This window comes from Aphelocoma coerulescens, unplaced genomic scaffold (genome assembly GCF_041296385.1).
Source record: "Aphelocoma coerulescens isolate FSJ_1873_10779 unplaced genomic scaffold, UR_Acoe_1.0 HiC_scaffold_471, whole genome shotgun sequence".
NCBI lineage: Eukaryota > Metazoa > Chordata > Aves > Passeriformes > Corvidae > Aphelocoma > Aphelocoma coerulescens.
Window position 1 is genome coordinate 41,772 of NW_027183816.1, and position 15,135 is coordinate 56,906.

At 62.1% G+C, this 15,135-nt stretch overlaps 1 protein-coding gene across 1 annotated transcript in view; it reads right to left on the bottom strand.

Moving 5' to 3' along the window:
* Positions 1-15,056, bottom strand: part of EHMT2 (euchromatic histone lysine methyltransferase 2) — a gene marked incomplete at its 5' end in the record, with an annotated part of 43,542 nt that extends 28,486 nt beyond the window's left edge. Inside the window, 6 exons of the mRNA XM_068999580.1 lie at positions 1,802-1,906; positions 3,502-3,603; positions 6,175-6,297; positions 10,316-10,422; positions 13,159-13,241; positions 14,860-15,056. Of these exons, the coding sequence (XP_068855681.1) occupies positions 1,802-1,906; positions 3,502-3,603; positions 6,175-6,297; positions 10,316-10,422; positions 13,159-13,241; positions 14,860-15,056 (717 nt within the window). The remainder of the gene's footprint in view (positions 1-1,801; positions 1,907-3,501; positions 3,604-6,174; positions 6,298-10,315; positions 10,423-13,158; positions 13,242-14,859) is intronic.
* Positions 15,057-15,135: the final 79 nt, after the last annotated feature.

Sequence of the window (15,135 nt, forward strand, 5' to 3'; positions counted from 1 at the left end):
CACTGACCCCCCCTGGACACCCACTGACCCCTCTGGGCACCCACTGACCCCCCTGGGCACCCACTGACCCCTCTGGACACCCACTGACCCCCCCTGGACACCCACTGACCCCTCTGGGCACCCACTGACCCTCCCTGGGCACCCACTGACCCCTCTGGACACCCACTGACCCCTCTGGGCACCCACTGACCCCCCCCCCCGTATGCAGAGAAAAGGGATTTTGGGGTGAAAAACGGGGTTTTTGGGCAAGAAGAGGGGGGTTGAGAGCGAAAAAGGAGGTTTTGGGTGGAAACGATGGGGTTTGGGGTGAAAAGCCGGGTTTTGGGGTGAAAGGAGAGGTTTTGGGGTGAAAGGAGGGGTTTTGGGGTGAAAGATGGGGTTTTTGGGCTAGAAAAGCCAGGTTTTGGGGTGAAAAGCTGGGTTTTTGGGGTAAAAAGCCGGGTTTTGGGGTGAAAGGCAGGGTTTTTGGGGTAAAAAGCCGGGTTTTGAGATAAAAGCGGGGTTTTGAGGTAAAAGCTGGGTTTTGGGGTAAAAAGCCGAGTTTTTGAGGTAAAAAGTCAGGTTTTGGGGTAAAAAGCCGGGTTTTGGGGTGAAAGGCGGGGTTTTTGGGCCAGAAAAGCCAGGTTTTGGGGTGAAAAGCTGGGTTTTTGGGGTAAAAAGCTGAGTTTTTGAGATAAAAGCCGGGTTTTGAGGTAAAAGTCGGGTTTTGGGGTGAAAGGTGGGGTTTTTGGGCTAGAAAAGCCAGGTTTTGGGGTGAAAAGCTGGGTTCTGGGGTGCAAAGCAGGGTTTTTGGGGTAAAAAGCCGGGTTTTGAGGTAAAAACCGGGTTTTGGGATAAAAAGCAGGGTTTTGGGGTGAAAGGTGGGGTTTTTGGGCTAGAAAAGCCAGGTTTTGGGGTGAAAAGCAGGGTTCTGGGGCGCAAAGCAGGGTTTTGGGGTAAAAACCGGGTTTTTGAGCTAAAAGCCAGGTTTTGGGGTGCAAAGCAGGGGTTTTGGGGTGAAAGGCGGGGTTTTTAGGGTGAAAAGCCAGGTTTTGGGGTGCAAAGCCATGTTTTGGGGTAAAAAGCCGGGTTTTTGAGATAAAAACCGGGTTTTGAGGTAAAAGCCGGGTTTTGGGGTGCAAAGCGGGGGTTTTGGGGTAAAAAGCCGGATTTTTGAGGTAAAAAGCTGGGTTTTGGGGTAAAAGCAGGATTTTTGAGCTAAAAGCCGGGTTTTGGGGTGCAAAGCGGGGTTTTTGGGGTAAAAGCTGGGGTTTTGAGCTAAAAGCCGGGTTTTGGGGTAAAAAGCCAGGTTTTGGGGTAAAAGCAGGATTTTGAGGTAAAAGTCGGGTTTTGGGGTGCAAAGCGGGGTTTTTGGGGTAAAAGCTGGATTTTGAGCTAAAAGCTGGGCTTTTGGGGTGCAAAGCGGGGTTTTTGGGGTAAAAGCTGGATTTTTGAGGTAAAAGCCGGGTTTTGGGGTGCAAAGCAGGGGTTTTGGGGTAAAAAGCCGGGTTTTTGGGGTAAAAGCAGGATTTTGAGGTAAAAGCAGGATTTTTGAGCTAAAAGCCGGGTTTTGGGGTGCAAAGCGGGGTTTTTGGGGTAAAAGCTGGATTTTTGAGGTAAAAGCCGGGTTTTGGGGTGCAAAGCAGGGGTTTTGGGGTAAAAAGCCGGGTTTTTGGGGTAAAAGCAGGATTTTGAGGTAAAAGCAGGATTTTTGAGCTAAAAGCCGGGTTTTGGGGTGCAAAGCGGGGTTTTTGGGGTAAAAGCTGGGTTTTGGGGTGCAAAGCGGGGGTTTTGGGGTCCCGGCGCCCCTCGCCCCGCTCACGTTGTCCGTCAGGGTGACGTCGGCCCCGCGGGTCAGCAGCCGCCGGATGACCTCGATGTGCTTGTGCTCGGCCGCCCAAATGATCGGCGTCCAGCCCCCGTTGTCCTGGGGGGGGCACTCAGTGGTCAGCGAGGCCCAGGACAGGCCCAGGACAGGCCCAGGACAGGCCCAGGACAGGCCCTGACCCCCAGGACAGGCCCAGGACAGGCCCAGGACAGGCCCTGACCCCCAGGACAGGCCCAGGACAGGCCCAGGACAAGCCCAGGACAGGCCCTGACCCCCAGGACAGGCCCAGGACAGCCCCAGGACAGGCCCAGGACAGCCCCTGACCCCCCCTGACCCCCAGGACAGCCCCAGGACAGGCCCAGGACAGGCCCTGACCCCCAGGACAGGCCCAGGACAGCCCCAGGACAGGCCCAGGACAGCCCCTGACCCCCCCTGACCCCCAGGACAGCCCCAGGACAGGCCCAGGACAGGCCCTGACCCCCAGGACAGGCCCAGGACAGCCCCAGGACAGGCCCAGGACAGCCCCAGGACAGGCCCTGACCCCCAGGACAGGCCCAGGACAGGCCCAGGACAGGCCCAGGACAGCCCCAGGACAGGTCCAGGACAGCCCCAAACCCTCCCTGACCCCCAGGACAGCCCCAGGACAGGCCCAGGACAAGCCCAGGACAGGCCCAGGACAGCCCCAAAGCCTCGCTGACCCCCTGGACACCCCCAAAACTGAGTGACCGGCGTCCAGCCCCCGTTGTCCTGGGGGGGGTCACTCAGTGGTCAGCGAGGCCCAGGACAGGCCCAGGACAGGCCCTGACCCCCAGGACAGGCCCAGGACAGCCCCAGGACAGGCCCAGGACAGCCCCAGGACAGGCCCAGGACAGGCCCAGGACAGGCCCTGACCCCCAGGACAGCCCCAGGACAGGCCCAGGACAGGCCCAGGACAGGCCCAGGACAGGCCCAGGACAGCCCCAGGACAGCCCCAGGACAGGCCCAGGACAGGCCCAGGACAGGCCCAGGACAGGCCCAGGACAGCCCCAAACCCTCCCTGACCCCCAGGACAGGCCCAGGACAGGCCCTGACCACCCCAAAGCCTCTCTGGCCCCCAGGCCATCCCCCCAGAGCCGAGTGACCAATGCCCACCCCCATTGCCCAGGTGGTCACTCAGTGGCCAGTGACCCCCAGGCCATCCCCAGAGCCAAGTGACCAATGCCCACCGCTCTGCCCAGGTGGTCACTCAGTGGCCAGCGACCCCCAGGCCATCCCCAAAGCCGAGTGACCAATGCCCGCCCCCGTTGCCCAGGTGGTCACTCAGTGGCCAGTGACCCCAGGCCATCCCCCCAGAGCCGAGTGACCAATGCCCACCCCCCGTTGCCCAGGTGGTCACTCAGTGGCCAGTGACCCCCAGGCCATCCCCAGAGCCGAGTGACCAATGCCCACCGCTCTGCCCAGGTGGTCACTCAGTGGCCAGCGACCCCCAGGCCATCCCCCCAAAGCCGAGTGACCAATGCCCACCCCCGTTGCCCAGGTGGTCACTCAGTGGCCAGCGACCCCCAGGCCATCCCCCCAAAGCCGAGTGACCAATGCCCGCCCCCGTTGCCCAGGTGGTCACTCAGTGGCCAGCGACCCCCTGGACAGGCCCAAAGCCGAGTGACCGGTGCCCGCCCCCCTTGCCCAGGTGGTCACTCAGTGGCCAGCGGCCCCACCTGGGCGTTGACGTCCACCTGGCCGGTGCTCAGCAGCAGCTCCACCATGTCCAGGTTGCCGTTCTTGGCCGCGTGGTGCAGGCACGTGGAGCCGTCCTCCTCCTGTGACGTCATAGGGGGCAGCGGTGACGTCATACGGGGGGGCGGTGATGTCATACGGGGGTGGTGATGACATACGGGGGTGGTGATGACATATGGGGGGAGTGGTGACGTCATAAGGGGGTGGTGATGTCATATGGGGGTGGTGATGTCATACGGGGTGGTGATGTCATATGGGGCGGTGACATCATAGGGGTGGTGACATCATAAGGGGCGGTGACATCATAGGGGCAGCGGTGACGTCATACGGGGTGGTGACATCATAGGGGTGGTGACATCATAGGGGCAGCGGTGACGTCATACGGGGTGGTGACATCATACGGGCGGTGACATCATAGGGGTGGTGACATCATAGGGGCAGCGGTGACGTCATACGGGGCGGTGACATCATACGGGGGTGGTGACGTCATAGGGGGCGGTGACATCATAGGGGCAGCGGTGACATCATACGGGGTGGTGACATCATACGGGCGGTGACATCATAGGGGTGGTGACATCATAGGGGCAGCGGTGACGTCATACGGGGCGGTGACATCATAGGGGTGGTGACATCATAGGGGTGGTGACATCATACGGGGCGGTGACATCATAGGGGCAGCGGTGACGTCATACGGGGCGGTGACATCATACGGGGGCGGTGACGTCATATGGGGCGGTGACATCATAGGGGCAGCGGTGACATCATACGGGGTGGTGACATCATAGGGGCAGTGGTGACGTCATACGGGGCTGTGACGTCATAAAGGGGATGGTGACGTCATACGGGGCGGTGACATCATACGGGGGTGGTGACATCATACGGGGATAGTGACGTCATAGGGGGCGCTGACGTCATACGGGGATAGTGACATCATACGGGGGTGGTGACATCATACGGGGATAGTGACGTCATACGGGGCGCTGACGTCATACGGGGCGGTGATGTCATAGAGGGCGACGTCATACGGGTGGTGATGTCACATGGGCGGTGATGTCACGGGGCGGCGATATCATAGGTGAGATGACGTCACGGGGGTGGGCGTGACGTCAGGCAAGACGGTGACGTCACGAGGCGGGGATGTCACATGGGTGGTGACGTCACTGGGTGGTGACGTCATACAGGGCAGTGATGTCGTATGGGTAACTCTCCCTGGCGGCGTGGCTATGACGTCACCAGGGTGGGCGTGGCTGTGACGTCACCGGGGTGGGCGTGGCTGTGACGTCACCGGGGTGGGCGTGGCTATGACGCCACCACGTGGGCGTGCCTATGACGTCACTGGGGTGTGGCTACGTCGTCACCCTGTGGGCGTGGCTATGATGTCACCAGGGTGGGCGTGGCTATGACATCACCGGGGTGGACGTGGCTATGACGTCATCATGCGGGTGTGTCTATGACGTCACTGGGGTGTGGCTACGTCATCACCCTGTGGGCGTGGCTATGACGTCATGTGGCTGGGTGGATCTATGACGTCACATGTGGGCGTGGGTATGATGTCACTGGGGTGGGCGCGATCATGACATCACCGGGGTGGGCATGGCTATGACGTCATGGAATGGGCGTGGTTGTGACGTCACGGGGTGGGCGTGGTCATGACATCACAGGGCGGGCGTGGCTATGGCATCACGGGGTGGGCGTGGCCACGACATCACGGGGTGGGCGTGGCCATGACATTATGGGGTGGGTGTGGCCACAAATCACAGGTGGGTGTGGTAGTGATGTCACACGGAGGGCGTGGCTATGACATCATAGGGCAGGTATATCTATGACGTCACTGAGTGGGCGTGGCTGTGACGTCACGGGGTGGGCGCGGCTATGATATCACGGGTTTGGGCGTGGTTATGACATCACAGGGCGGGCGTGGCTATGACATCACATGGATGGGCGTGGCTATGACATCACGGGGTGGGCGTGGCTATGACATCACGGGTGGGTGTGACCATGACATCACAGGGATGGGCGTGGCCATGACATCACAGGACGGGCGTGGCCATGACATCACGGGGCGGGCGTGGCCATGACATCACAGGGCGGGCGTGGCTATGACATCACAGGGCAGGCGTGGCCATGACATCACAGGGCGGGCGTGGCTATGACATCACGGGGGTGGGCGTGGCTATGACATCACAGGGTGGTGTGACCATTATGTCACGGGGAGGGCGTGGCTATGACATCACGGGTGGGCGTGGCCATGACGTCAGGGGCGGGCGTGGCAGTGACATCACGGGTGGGCGTGGCCATGACATCACGGGTGGGTGTGGCCGTGACATCACGGGTGGGTGTGGCTATGACATCACTGGTGTGGGCGTGGCTATGACACCACGGGGTGGGCGTGGCCGTGACGTCGGGGGTGGGCGTGGCTATGACATCACAGGGTGGGCGTGGTGGTGCCGTCACGGCTGGGCATGGCTATGACATCACGGGGGTGGGCGTGGCTATGACATCACGGGGTGGGCGTGGCCATGACATCACGGGGTGGGCGTGGCGGTGACGTCACAGGGATGGGCGTGGCGGTGACGTCAGGGGTGGGCGTGGCCGTGACGTCACGGGGTGGGCGTGGCCATGACGTCACAGGGTGGGCGTGGCGGTGCCGTCACCTTGCTGTAGGCGCAGCCCCCGCGCCGCAGCAGCAGCCGCGCCGCCTCCAGCTGGTCGTGGGCCACGGCCTCCATCAGCGGCGTCCGGCGCTGCTTGTCCACGGCGTTGATGTTGGCTCCGGCCTGCGGGGGCGCGGCGGGGCGGGTCACTGACCGGTACCGACCGGTACCGACCGGTGCTGACCGGTACGGACAGGTACGGACCATCACTGACCGCTACCAACCGGTACTGACCGGTACGGACCGGTACTGACCGGTACCGACCGGTACCGACCGGTACGGACCGGTACGGACAGGTACTGACCGGTACGGACCATCACTGACCGCTACCAACCGGTACTGACAGGTACTGACCGGTACTGACCGGTATGGACCATCACTGACCGTCACTGACCGCTACCGACCGGTATTGTCCGGTACTGACCGGTACGGACCATCACTGACCATCACTGACCGTCACTGACCGGTACCGACCGGTACGGACCGGTACTGACCGGTACGGACCATCACTGACCGTCACTGACCGGTACCGACCGGTACTGTCTGGTACTGACCGGTACGGACCGGTACGGACCATCACTGACCGCTACCAACCGGTACTGACTGGTACAGACAGGTACTGACCGGTACGGACCGGTACGGACCATCACTGACCGTCACTGACCGGTACGGACCGGTACTGACCAGTGCTGACCAGTATGGACACGTACTGACCATCACTGACCGCTACCGACCGGTACCGGCCAGTACTGACCGGTACTGACCGGTACTGACCAGTACAGGCCATCACTGACCATCACTGACTGCTACTGACCGGTGCCGGCCGGCGCTGACCGGTACTGACCGGTACGGACCATCACTGACCATCACTGACCGGTACTGACCGGTACTGACCGGTACGGACCATCACTGACCATCACTGACCGGTACTGACTGGTGCTGACTGGTACTGACCATCACTGACCGGTACTGACCAGTACTGACCAGTACGGACCATCACTGACCGGTACTGACTGGTGCTGACTGGTATGGACCATCACTGCCCATCACTGCCCATCACTGACCGCTACCCACCGGTGCCGACTGGCACTGACCAGTGCTGACCAGTACGGACAGGTACTGACCATCACTGACTGGTGCTGACCGGTACCAACCGGTGCCAACCGGTACTGACGGGTACTGACCATCACTGACCAGTACCAACCGGTACTGACCAGCACTGACCGATACAGACTGGTACTGACTGGTACTGACCGGTACTGACCACCACTGACCAGTGCTGACCAGTACTGACCAGCACGGCCAGGTACTGGGATGGCACTGGGCTGTACTGGGCTGTACTGGGATGGCACTGGGGAGGCACTGGCTGTACTGGGCTGTACTGGGATGGCACTAGGATGGCACTGGGCTGTACTGGGATGGCACTGGGCTATACTGGGAGGCACTGGGAGTGTCCCACCTGCAGCAGGAGGTGGCAGATCTCCAGGTGTCCCTTCTCGGCTGTACTGGGATGGCACTGGGGAGGCACTGGCTGTACTGGGCTGTACTGGGATGGCACTAGGATGGCACTGGGGAGGCACTGGGCTGTACTGGGCTATACTGGGAGGCACTGGGAGTGTCCCACCTGCAGCAGGAGGTGGCAGATCTCCAGGTGTCCCTTCTGAGCTGTACTGGGATGGCACTGGGGAGGCACTGGGATGTACTGGGCTGTACTGGGCTGTACTGGGATTGCACTAGGGAGGCACTGGGCTGTACTGGGCTATACTGGGAGGCACTGGGAGTGTCCCACCTGCAGCAGGAGGTGGCAGATCTCCAGGTGTCCCTTCTGGGCTGTACTGGGATGGCACTGGGGAGGCACTGGGATGTACTGGGATGGCACTGGGCTGTACTGGGATTGCACTAGGGAGGCACTGGCTGTACTGGGCTGTACTGGGCTGTACTGGGATGGCACTGGGGAGGCACTGGGCTGTACTGGGCCATACTGGGCTATACTGGGAGTGTCCCACCTGCAGCAGGAGGTGGCAGATCTCCAGGTGTCCCTTCTAGGCTGTACTGGGATGGCACTGGGGAGGCACTGGCTGTACTGGGCTGTACTGGGATGGCACTGGGGAGGCACTGGGCTGTACTGGGATGGCACTGGGCCATACTGGGAGGCACTGGGAGTGTCCCACCTGCAGCAGGAGGTGGCAGATCTCCAGGTGTCCCTTCTGGGCTGTACTGGGATGGCACTGGGATGGCACTGGGCTGTACTGGGCTGTACTGGGATTGCACTAGGATGGCACTGGGCTGTACTGGGATGGCACTGGGCTATACTGGGAGGCACTGGGAGTGTCCCACCTGCAGCAGGAGGTGGCAGATCTCCAGGTGTCCCTTCTGGGCTGTACTGGGATGGCACTGCGGAGGCACTGGCTGTACTGGGCTGTACTGGGATGGCACTAGGATGGCACTGGGCTGTACTGGGATGGCACTGGGCTATACTGGGAGGCACTGGGAGTGTCCCACCTGCAGCAGGAGGTGGCAGATCTCCAGGTGTCCCTTCTGGGCTGTACTGGGATGGCACTGGGGAGGCACTGGCTGTACTGGGCTGTACTGGGATGGCACTACGATGGCACTGGGCTATACTGGGATGGCACTGGGCTGTACTGGGCTATACTGGGAGTGTCCCACCTGCAGCAGGAGGTGGCAGATCTCCAGGTGTCCCTTCTGGGCTGTACTGGGATGGCACTGGGGAGGCACTGGCTGTACTGGGCTGTACTGGGATGGCACTAGGATGGCACTGGGGAGGCACTGGCTGTACTGGGCTGTACTGGAATGGCACTAGGATGGCACTGGGCTATACTGGGATGGCACTGGGCTGTACTGGGCTATACTGGGAGTGTCCCACCTGCAGCAGGAGGTGGCAGATCTCCAGGTGTCCCTTCTGGGCTGTACTGGGATGGCACTGGGGAGGCACTGGCTGTACTGGGCTGTACTGGGATGGCACTAGGATGGCACTGGGCTGTACTGGGATGGCACTGGGCTATACTGGGAGGCACTGGGAGTGTCCCACCTGCAGCAGGAGGTGGCAGATCTCCAGGTGTCCCTTCTGGACTGTACTGGGATGGCGCTGGGGAGGCACTGGCTGTACTGGGCTGTACTGGGACGGCATTAGGATGGCACTGGGGAGGCACTGGGCTGTACTGGGCTATACTGGGCTATACTGGGAGTGTCCCACCTGCAGCAGGAGGTGGCAGATCTCCAGGTGTCCCTTCTGGACTGTACTGGGATGGCGCTGGGGAGGCACTGGCTGTACTGGGCTGTACTGGGACGGCATTAGGATGGCACTGGGGAGGCACTGGGCTGTACTGGGCTATACTGGGCTATACTGGGAGTGTCCCACCTGCAGCAGGAGGTGGCAGATCTCCAGGTGTCCCTTCTGGGCTGTACTGGGATGGCACTGGGGAGGCACTGGCTGTACTGGGCTGTACTGGGATGGCACTAGGATGGCACTGGGGAGGCACTGGGCTGTACTGGGCTATACTGGGAGGCACTGGGAGTGTCCCACCTGCAGCAGGAGGTGGCAGATCTCCAGGTGTCCCTTCTGGGCTGTACTGGGATGGCACTGGGGAGGCACTGGCTGTACTGGGCTGTACTGGGATGGCACTAGGATGGCACTGGGGAGGCACTGGCTGTACTGGGCTGTACTGGGATGGCACTAGGATGGCACTGGGGAGGCACTGGCTGTACTGGGCTGTACTGGGATGGCACTAGGATGGCACTGGGCTGTACTGGGATGGCACTGGGCTGTACTGGGCTATACTGGGAGTGTCCCACCTGCAGCAGGAGGTGGCAGATCTCCAGGTGTCCCTTCTGGGCTGTACTGGGATGGCACTGGGGAGGCACTGGCTGTACTGGGCTGTACTGGGATGGCACTAGGATGGCACTGGGCTGTACTGGGATGGCACTGGGCTGTACTGGGCTATACTGGGAGTGTCCCACCTGCAGCAGGAGGTGGCAGATCCAGGTGTCCCTTCTGGGCTGTACTGGGATGGCACTGGGGAGGCACTGGCTGTACTGGGCTGTACTGGGATTGCACTAGGGAGGCACTGGGCTGTACTGGGATGGCACTGGGCTATACTGGGAGGCACTGGGAGTGTCCCACCTGCAGCAGGAGGTGGCAGATCTCCAGGTGTCCCTTCTGCGCCGCCGCGTGCAGGGCCGAGCGCTTGCTCTGAGCGTCGCTCTGGAAGTTGGGGTCCAGGTTGTCCACTGGGGAAAAGGGGGGGACACGAGGGGGGTCAGGACCCCCAAAAATGGGCTCGGGACCCCCAAAAATGGGTTTGGGACCCCCAAAAATGGGCTTGGACCCCCTAAAATGGGCTCGGGACCCCCCAAAATGGGCTTGGGACCCCCTAAATTGGGCTCGGGACCCCCTAAAATGGGCTTGGACCCCCTAAAATGGGCTCGGGACCCCCAAAATGGGCTTGGGACCCCCTAAAATGGGCTCTGGACCCCCAAAAATGGGCTCGGGACCCCCCAAAATGGGCTCAGGACCCCCCAAAATGGGCTTGGGACCCCCAACAATGGGCTCGGGACCACCCAAAATGGGCTTGGGACCCCCAAAAATGGGCTCGGGACCCCCTGAAATGGGCTTGGACCCCCTAAAATGGGCTCTGGACCCCCAAAAATGGGCTTGGGACCCCCCAAAATGGGCTTGGGACCCCCTAAAATGGGCTTGGGACCCCAAAAATGGGCTCTGGACCCCCAAAAATGGGCTTGGGACCACCCAAATGGGCTCAGGACCCCCCAAAATGGGCTTGGGACCCCCAACAATGGGCTTGGGACCCCCCAAAATGGGCTTGGGACCCCCTAAAATGGGCTCGGGACCCCCCAAAATGGGTTTGGGACCCCCAAAATGGGCTCGGGACCCCCAAAATGGGCTCTTGACCCCCCAAAAATGGGCTCTGGACCCCCAAAAATGGGCTCGGGACCCCCCAAATGGGCTTGGGACCCTCTAAAATGGGCTCGGGACCCCCAAAAATGGGCTTGGACCCCCCAAAATGGGCTTGGGACCCCCCAAAATGGGCTTGGGACCCCCTAAAATGGGCTCAGGACCCCCCAAAATGGGCTTGGACCCCCTAAAATGGGCTCTGGACCCCCAAAAATGGGCTTGGGACCACCCAAATGGGCTCGGGACCCCCCAAAATGGGCTTGGGACCCTCAAAAATGGGCTTGGGACCCCCTAAAATGGGCTTGGACCCCCAAAAATGGGCTCGGGACCCCCAAAATGGGTTTGGGACCCCCAAAATTGGCTCTTGACCCCCTAAAATGGGCTCTGGACCAACAAAAATGGGCTCGGGACCCCCCAAAATGGGCTTGGGACCCCCCAAAATGGGCTCTTGACCCCCCAAAATGGGCTCGGGACCCCCAAAAATGGGCTCGGGACCCTCAAAAAGGGCTCGGGACCCCCCCAAATGGGCTCGGGACCCCCCAAAATGGGCTCTGGACCAACAAAAATGGGCTCGGGACCCCCAAAATGGCCTCAGGACCCCCAGGAATGGGGGGGCCACCCCTGAGACCCCCCCCCAGACCCCCCTGAGGTTTTGGGGTGCCCCTCTGATGTTTCAGGACCCCCCCAGGGTTTTTGGGACTCGCCCTGGGATTTGGGACCCCCCCAGGGTTTTTGGGGACCCCCTCTGGGATTTGGGAACCCCCCCAGAATTTTGGGGACCCCCCAGGGTTTTTGGGGACCCCTGAGGATTTTTGGGGACCCCCCAGGGTTTTTGGGGACCCCCCCGGGATTTGGGCCCCTGAGGATTTTTGGGGCCCCCCCTGGGTTTTTGGGACCCCCTCAGGATTTTTGGGGTCCCCCCACTCTCACAGCACGAGGATGACCCTGCCCAGGATTTTGGGGCCCCCCTCGGGGTTTTTGGGAACTCCCCCGGAATTCTGGAACCCCCCAGGGTTTTTGGGGACCCCCTTGGGGTTTTTGGGGACCCCCCCAGGATTTTGGGGTCCCCCCGGGGTTTTTGGGGCCCCCCCACTCACACAGCACGAGGATGACCCTGCCCAGGATTTTGGGGACCCCCTGAGGATTTTTGGGGACCCCTCAGGGTTTTTGGGGCCCCCTGAGAATTTTTGGGGTCCCCCCTGGGATTTTTGGGACCCCCCCAGGATTTTGGGGTCCCCCCCCGGAATTTTGGGGCCCCCCACTCACACAGCACGAGGATGACCCTGCCCAGGATTTTGGGGCCCCCCAGGGTTTTTTGGGAACTCCCCCAAGATTTTGGGGACCCCCAGGATTTTGGGGACCCCCCAGGATTTTGGGACCCCCTCAGGATTTTTGGGGTCCCCCCACTCTCACAGCACGAGGATGACCCTGCCAGGATTTTGGGGCCCCCCTCGGGTTTTTGGGAACTCCCCCGGAATTCTGGGAACCCCCCAGGGTTTTTGGGGACCCCCTTGGGGTTTTTGGGGACCCCCCAGGATTTTGGGGTCCCCCCGGGGTTTTTGGGGCCCCCCCACTCACACAGCACGAGGATGACCCTGCCAGGATTTTGGGGACCCCCTGAGGATTTTTGGGGACCCCTCAGGGTTTTTGGGGCCCCCTGAGAATTTTTGGGGTCCCCCTGGGATTTTTGGGACCCCCCCAGGATTTTGGGGTCCCCCCGGGTTTTTGGGCCCCCCCATTCACACAGCACGAGGATGACCCTGCCCAGGATTTTGGGGACCCCCTGAGGATTTTTGGGGACCCCTCAGGGTTTTTGGGGCCCCCTGAGAATTTTTGGGGTCCCCCCTGGGATTTTTGGACCCCCCCAGGATTTTGGGGTCCCCCGGGGTTTTTGGGGCCCCCCACTCACGCAGCACGAGGATGACCCTGCCCAGGATTTGGGGACCCCCCGGGTTTTTTGGGAACTCCCCTGGGATTTTGGGACCCCCCTGGGATTTTTGGGACCCCCCCAGGATTTTGGGGTCCCCCCGGGGATTTTGGGGTCCCCCACTCACGGAGCATGAGGATGACCCTGCCCAGCTCCCCCTGTTTGACGCTCAGGTAGAGCTGCCGGGGGTGGAACCGCAGCTTCTTCCTCCTGCGGGGGCAACTGGGAGCTACTGGGAGGCACTGGGAGAGACTGGGAGGGGATTGGGAGGGACTGGGAGGGGATTGGGAGGGACTGGGAGGGATTGGGGGGCACTGGGAGGGACTGGGAGGGACTGGGAGGGGATTGGGAGGGACTGGGAGGGGATTGGGAGGGACTGGGAGGGGATTGGGGGGCACTGGGGGCACTGGGAGAGGACTGGGAGGGACTGGGAGGGACTGGGAGCAACTGGGAGCACTTTTGCCCTAACTCTTTCCCCCCCTTTTCCCCTCCCCCCACCCCCATTTCCCCCACATTTCCCCTCCCCCACCCCCATTTTCCCCCCCATTTTCCCCCCCTTTTCCCCTCCCCCACCCCCATTTCCCGCCCATATCCCCCCCAGCCCCATTTTTGCCCCATTTTCACCCCTTTTCCCCTCCCCCACCCCCATTTTCCCCCCATTTCCCCTCCCCCACCCCCATTTTCCCCCCCATTTTCCCCCCCTTTTCCCCTCCCCCACCCCCATTTTCCCCCCCATATCCCCCCCAGCCCCATTTTTGCCCCATTTTCACCCCTTTTCCCCTCCCCCCACCCCCATTCCCCCCCATTTTCCCCCCCATTTCCCCTCCCCCACCCCCATTCCCCCCCATTTTCCCCCCATTTCCCCTCCTCCACCCCCATTCCCCCCCCATTTTCCCCATTTCCCCTCCCCCACCCCATTTCCCCCCCATTTCCCCCCCATTTCCCCTCCTCCACCCCCATTCCCCCCCCATTTTCCCCATTTCCCCTCCCCCACCCCCATTTCCCCCCCATTCCCCCCATTTCCCCTCCCCCACCCCCATTTTCCCCCCCATTTTCACCCCCCACCCCCATTTTTGCCCATTTCCCCCCCATTCCCCATTTCCCCTCCCCCCACCCCCATTCCCCCCCATTTTCCCCATTCCCCTCCCCCACCCCCATTCCCCCCCCATTTCCCCATTCCCCTCCCCCACCCCCATTTCCCCCCCCATTTTCCCCCCATATCCCCTCCCCCCACCCCCATTCCCCCCCCATTTCCCCCATTCCCCTCCCCCACCCCCATTTCCCCCCCATTTTCCCCCCCATATCCCCTCCCCCCACCCCCATTTCCCCCCCCCTTTTCACCCCCCACCCCCATTTTTGCCCCATTTTCCCCCCCATTTCCCCCATTCCCCTCCCCCACCCCCATTTTCCCCCCATTTCCCCTCCCCCCACCCCATTTTCCCCCCCATTCCCCCCATTTCCCCTCCCCCACCCCCATTTTTGCCCCATTTCCCCCCCATTTCCCCTCCCCCATCCCCATTTTCCCCCATTTCCCGCCTTCCCCCTCCCCCACCCCCATTTCCCCCCTTTTCCCCCCCCATTTTCCCCCCATTTCCCCCCCCTTTTCCCCTCCCCCATCCCCATTTTCCCCCCCATTTTCCCCCCCATTTTCCCCCCATTTCCCCTCCCCCCACCCCCATTTTTGCCCCATTTCCCCCCCCATTTCCCCTCCCCCACCCCCATTTCCCCCCATTTCCCCCCCATTCCCCCCCCATTTCCCCCATTCCCCACCCCCCCTATCCCCCCTGTACGTTATTTTGGGGAGGGGTCTCTCTCTCCCCTCCCCCACCTCTCGGCCTCCTGGCCCAGCAGGGCCTTTTCCAGCAGCTCGCGGGCGGGGCCGGGGGGGAGCCCCCGGGCCGAGAGGGCCCCCCCCGAGGGCAGCGGCAGCTCCGGCCCCCCCGAGCTGTCGATGGGCTCCGCACGGGGGTCCGGGGGGGGGGCGCGACCCTCGCCCTGCCCCCGCATGCGGGCGCTGGAGGGGGGAGGGGAGGGGGAAAAGGGGGGGGTGGGGGAGGGGAAGGGAGGGGGGGTGGGAAATGGGGGGGGTGGGGGAAGGGGGGTG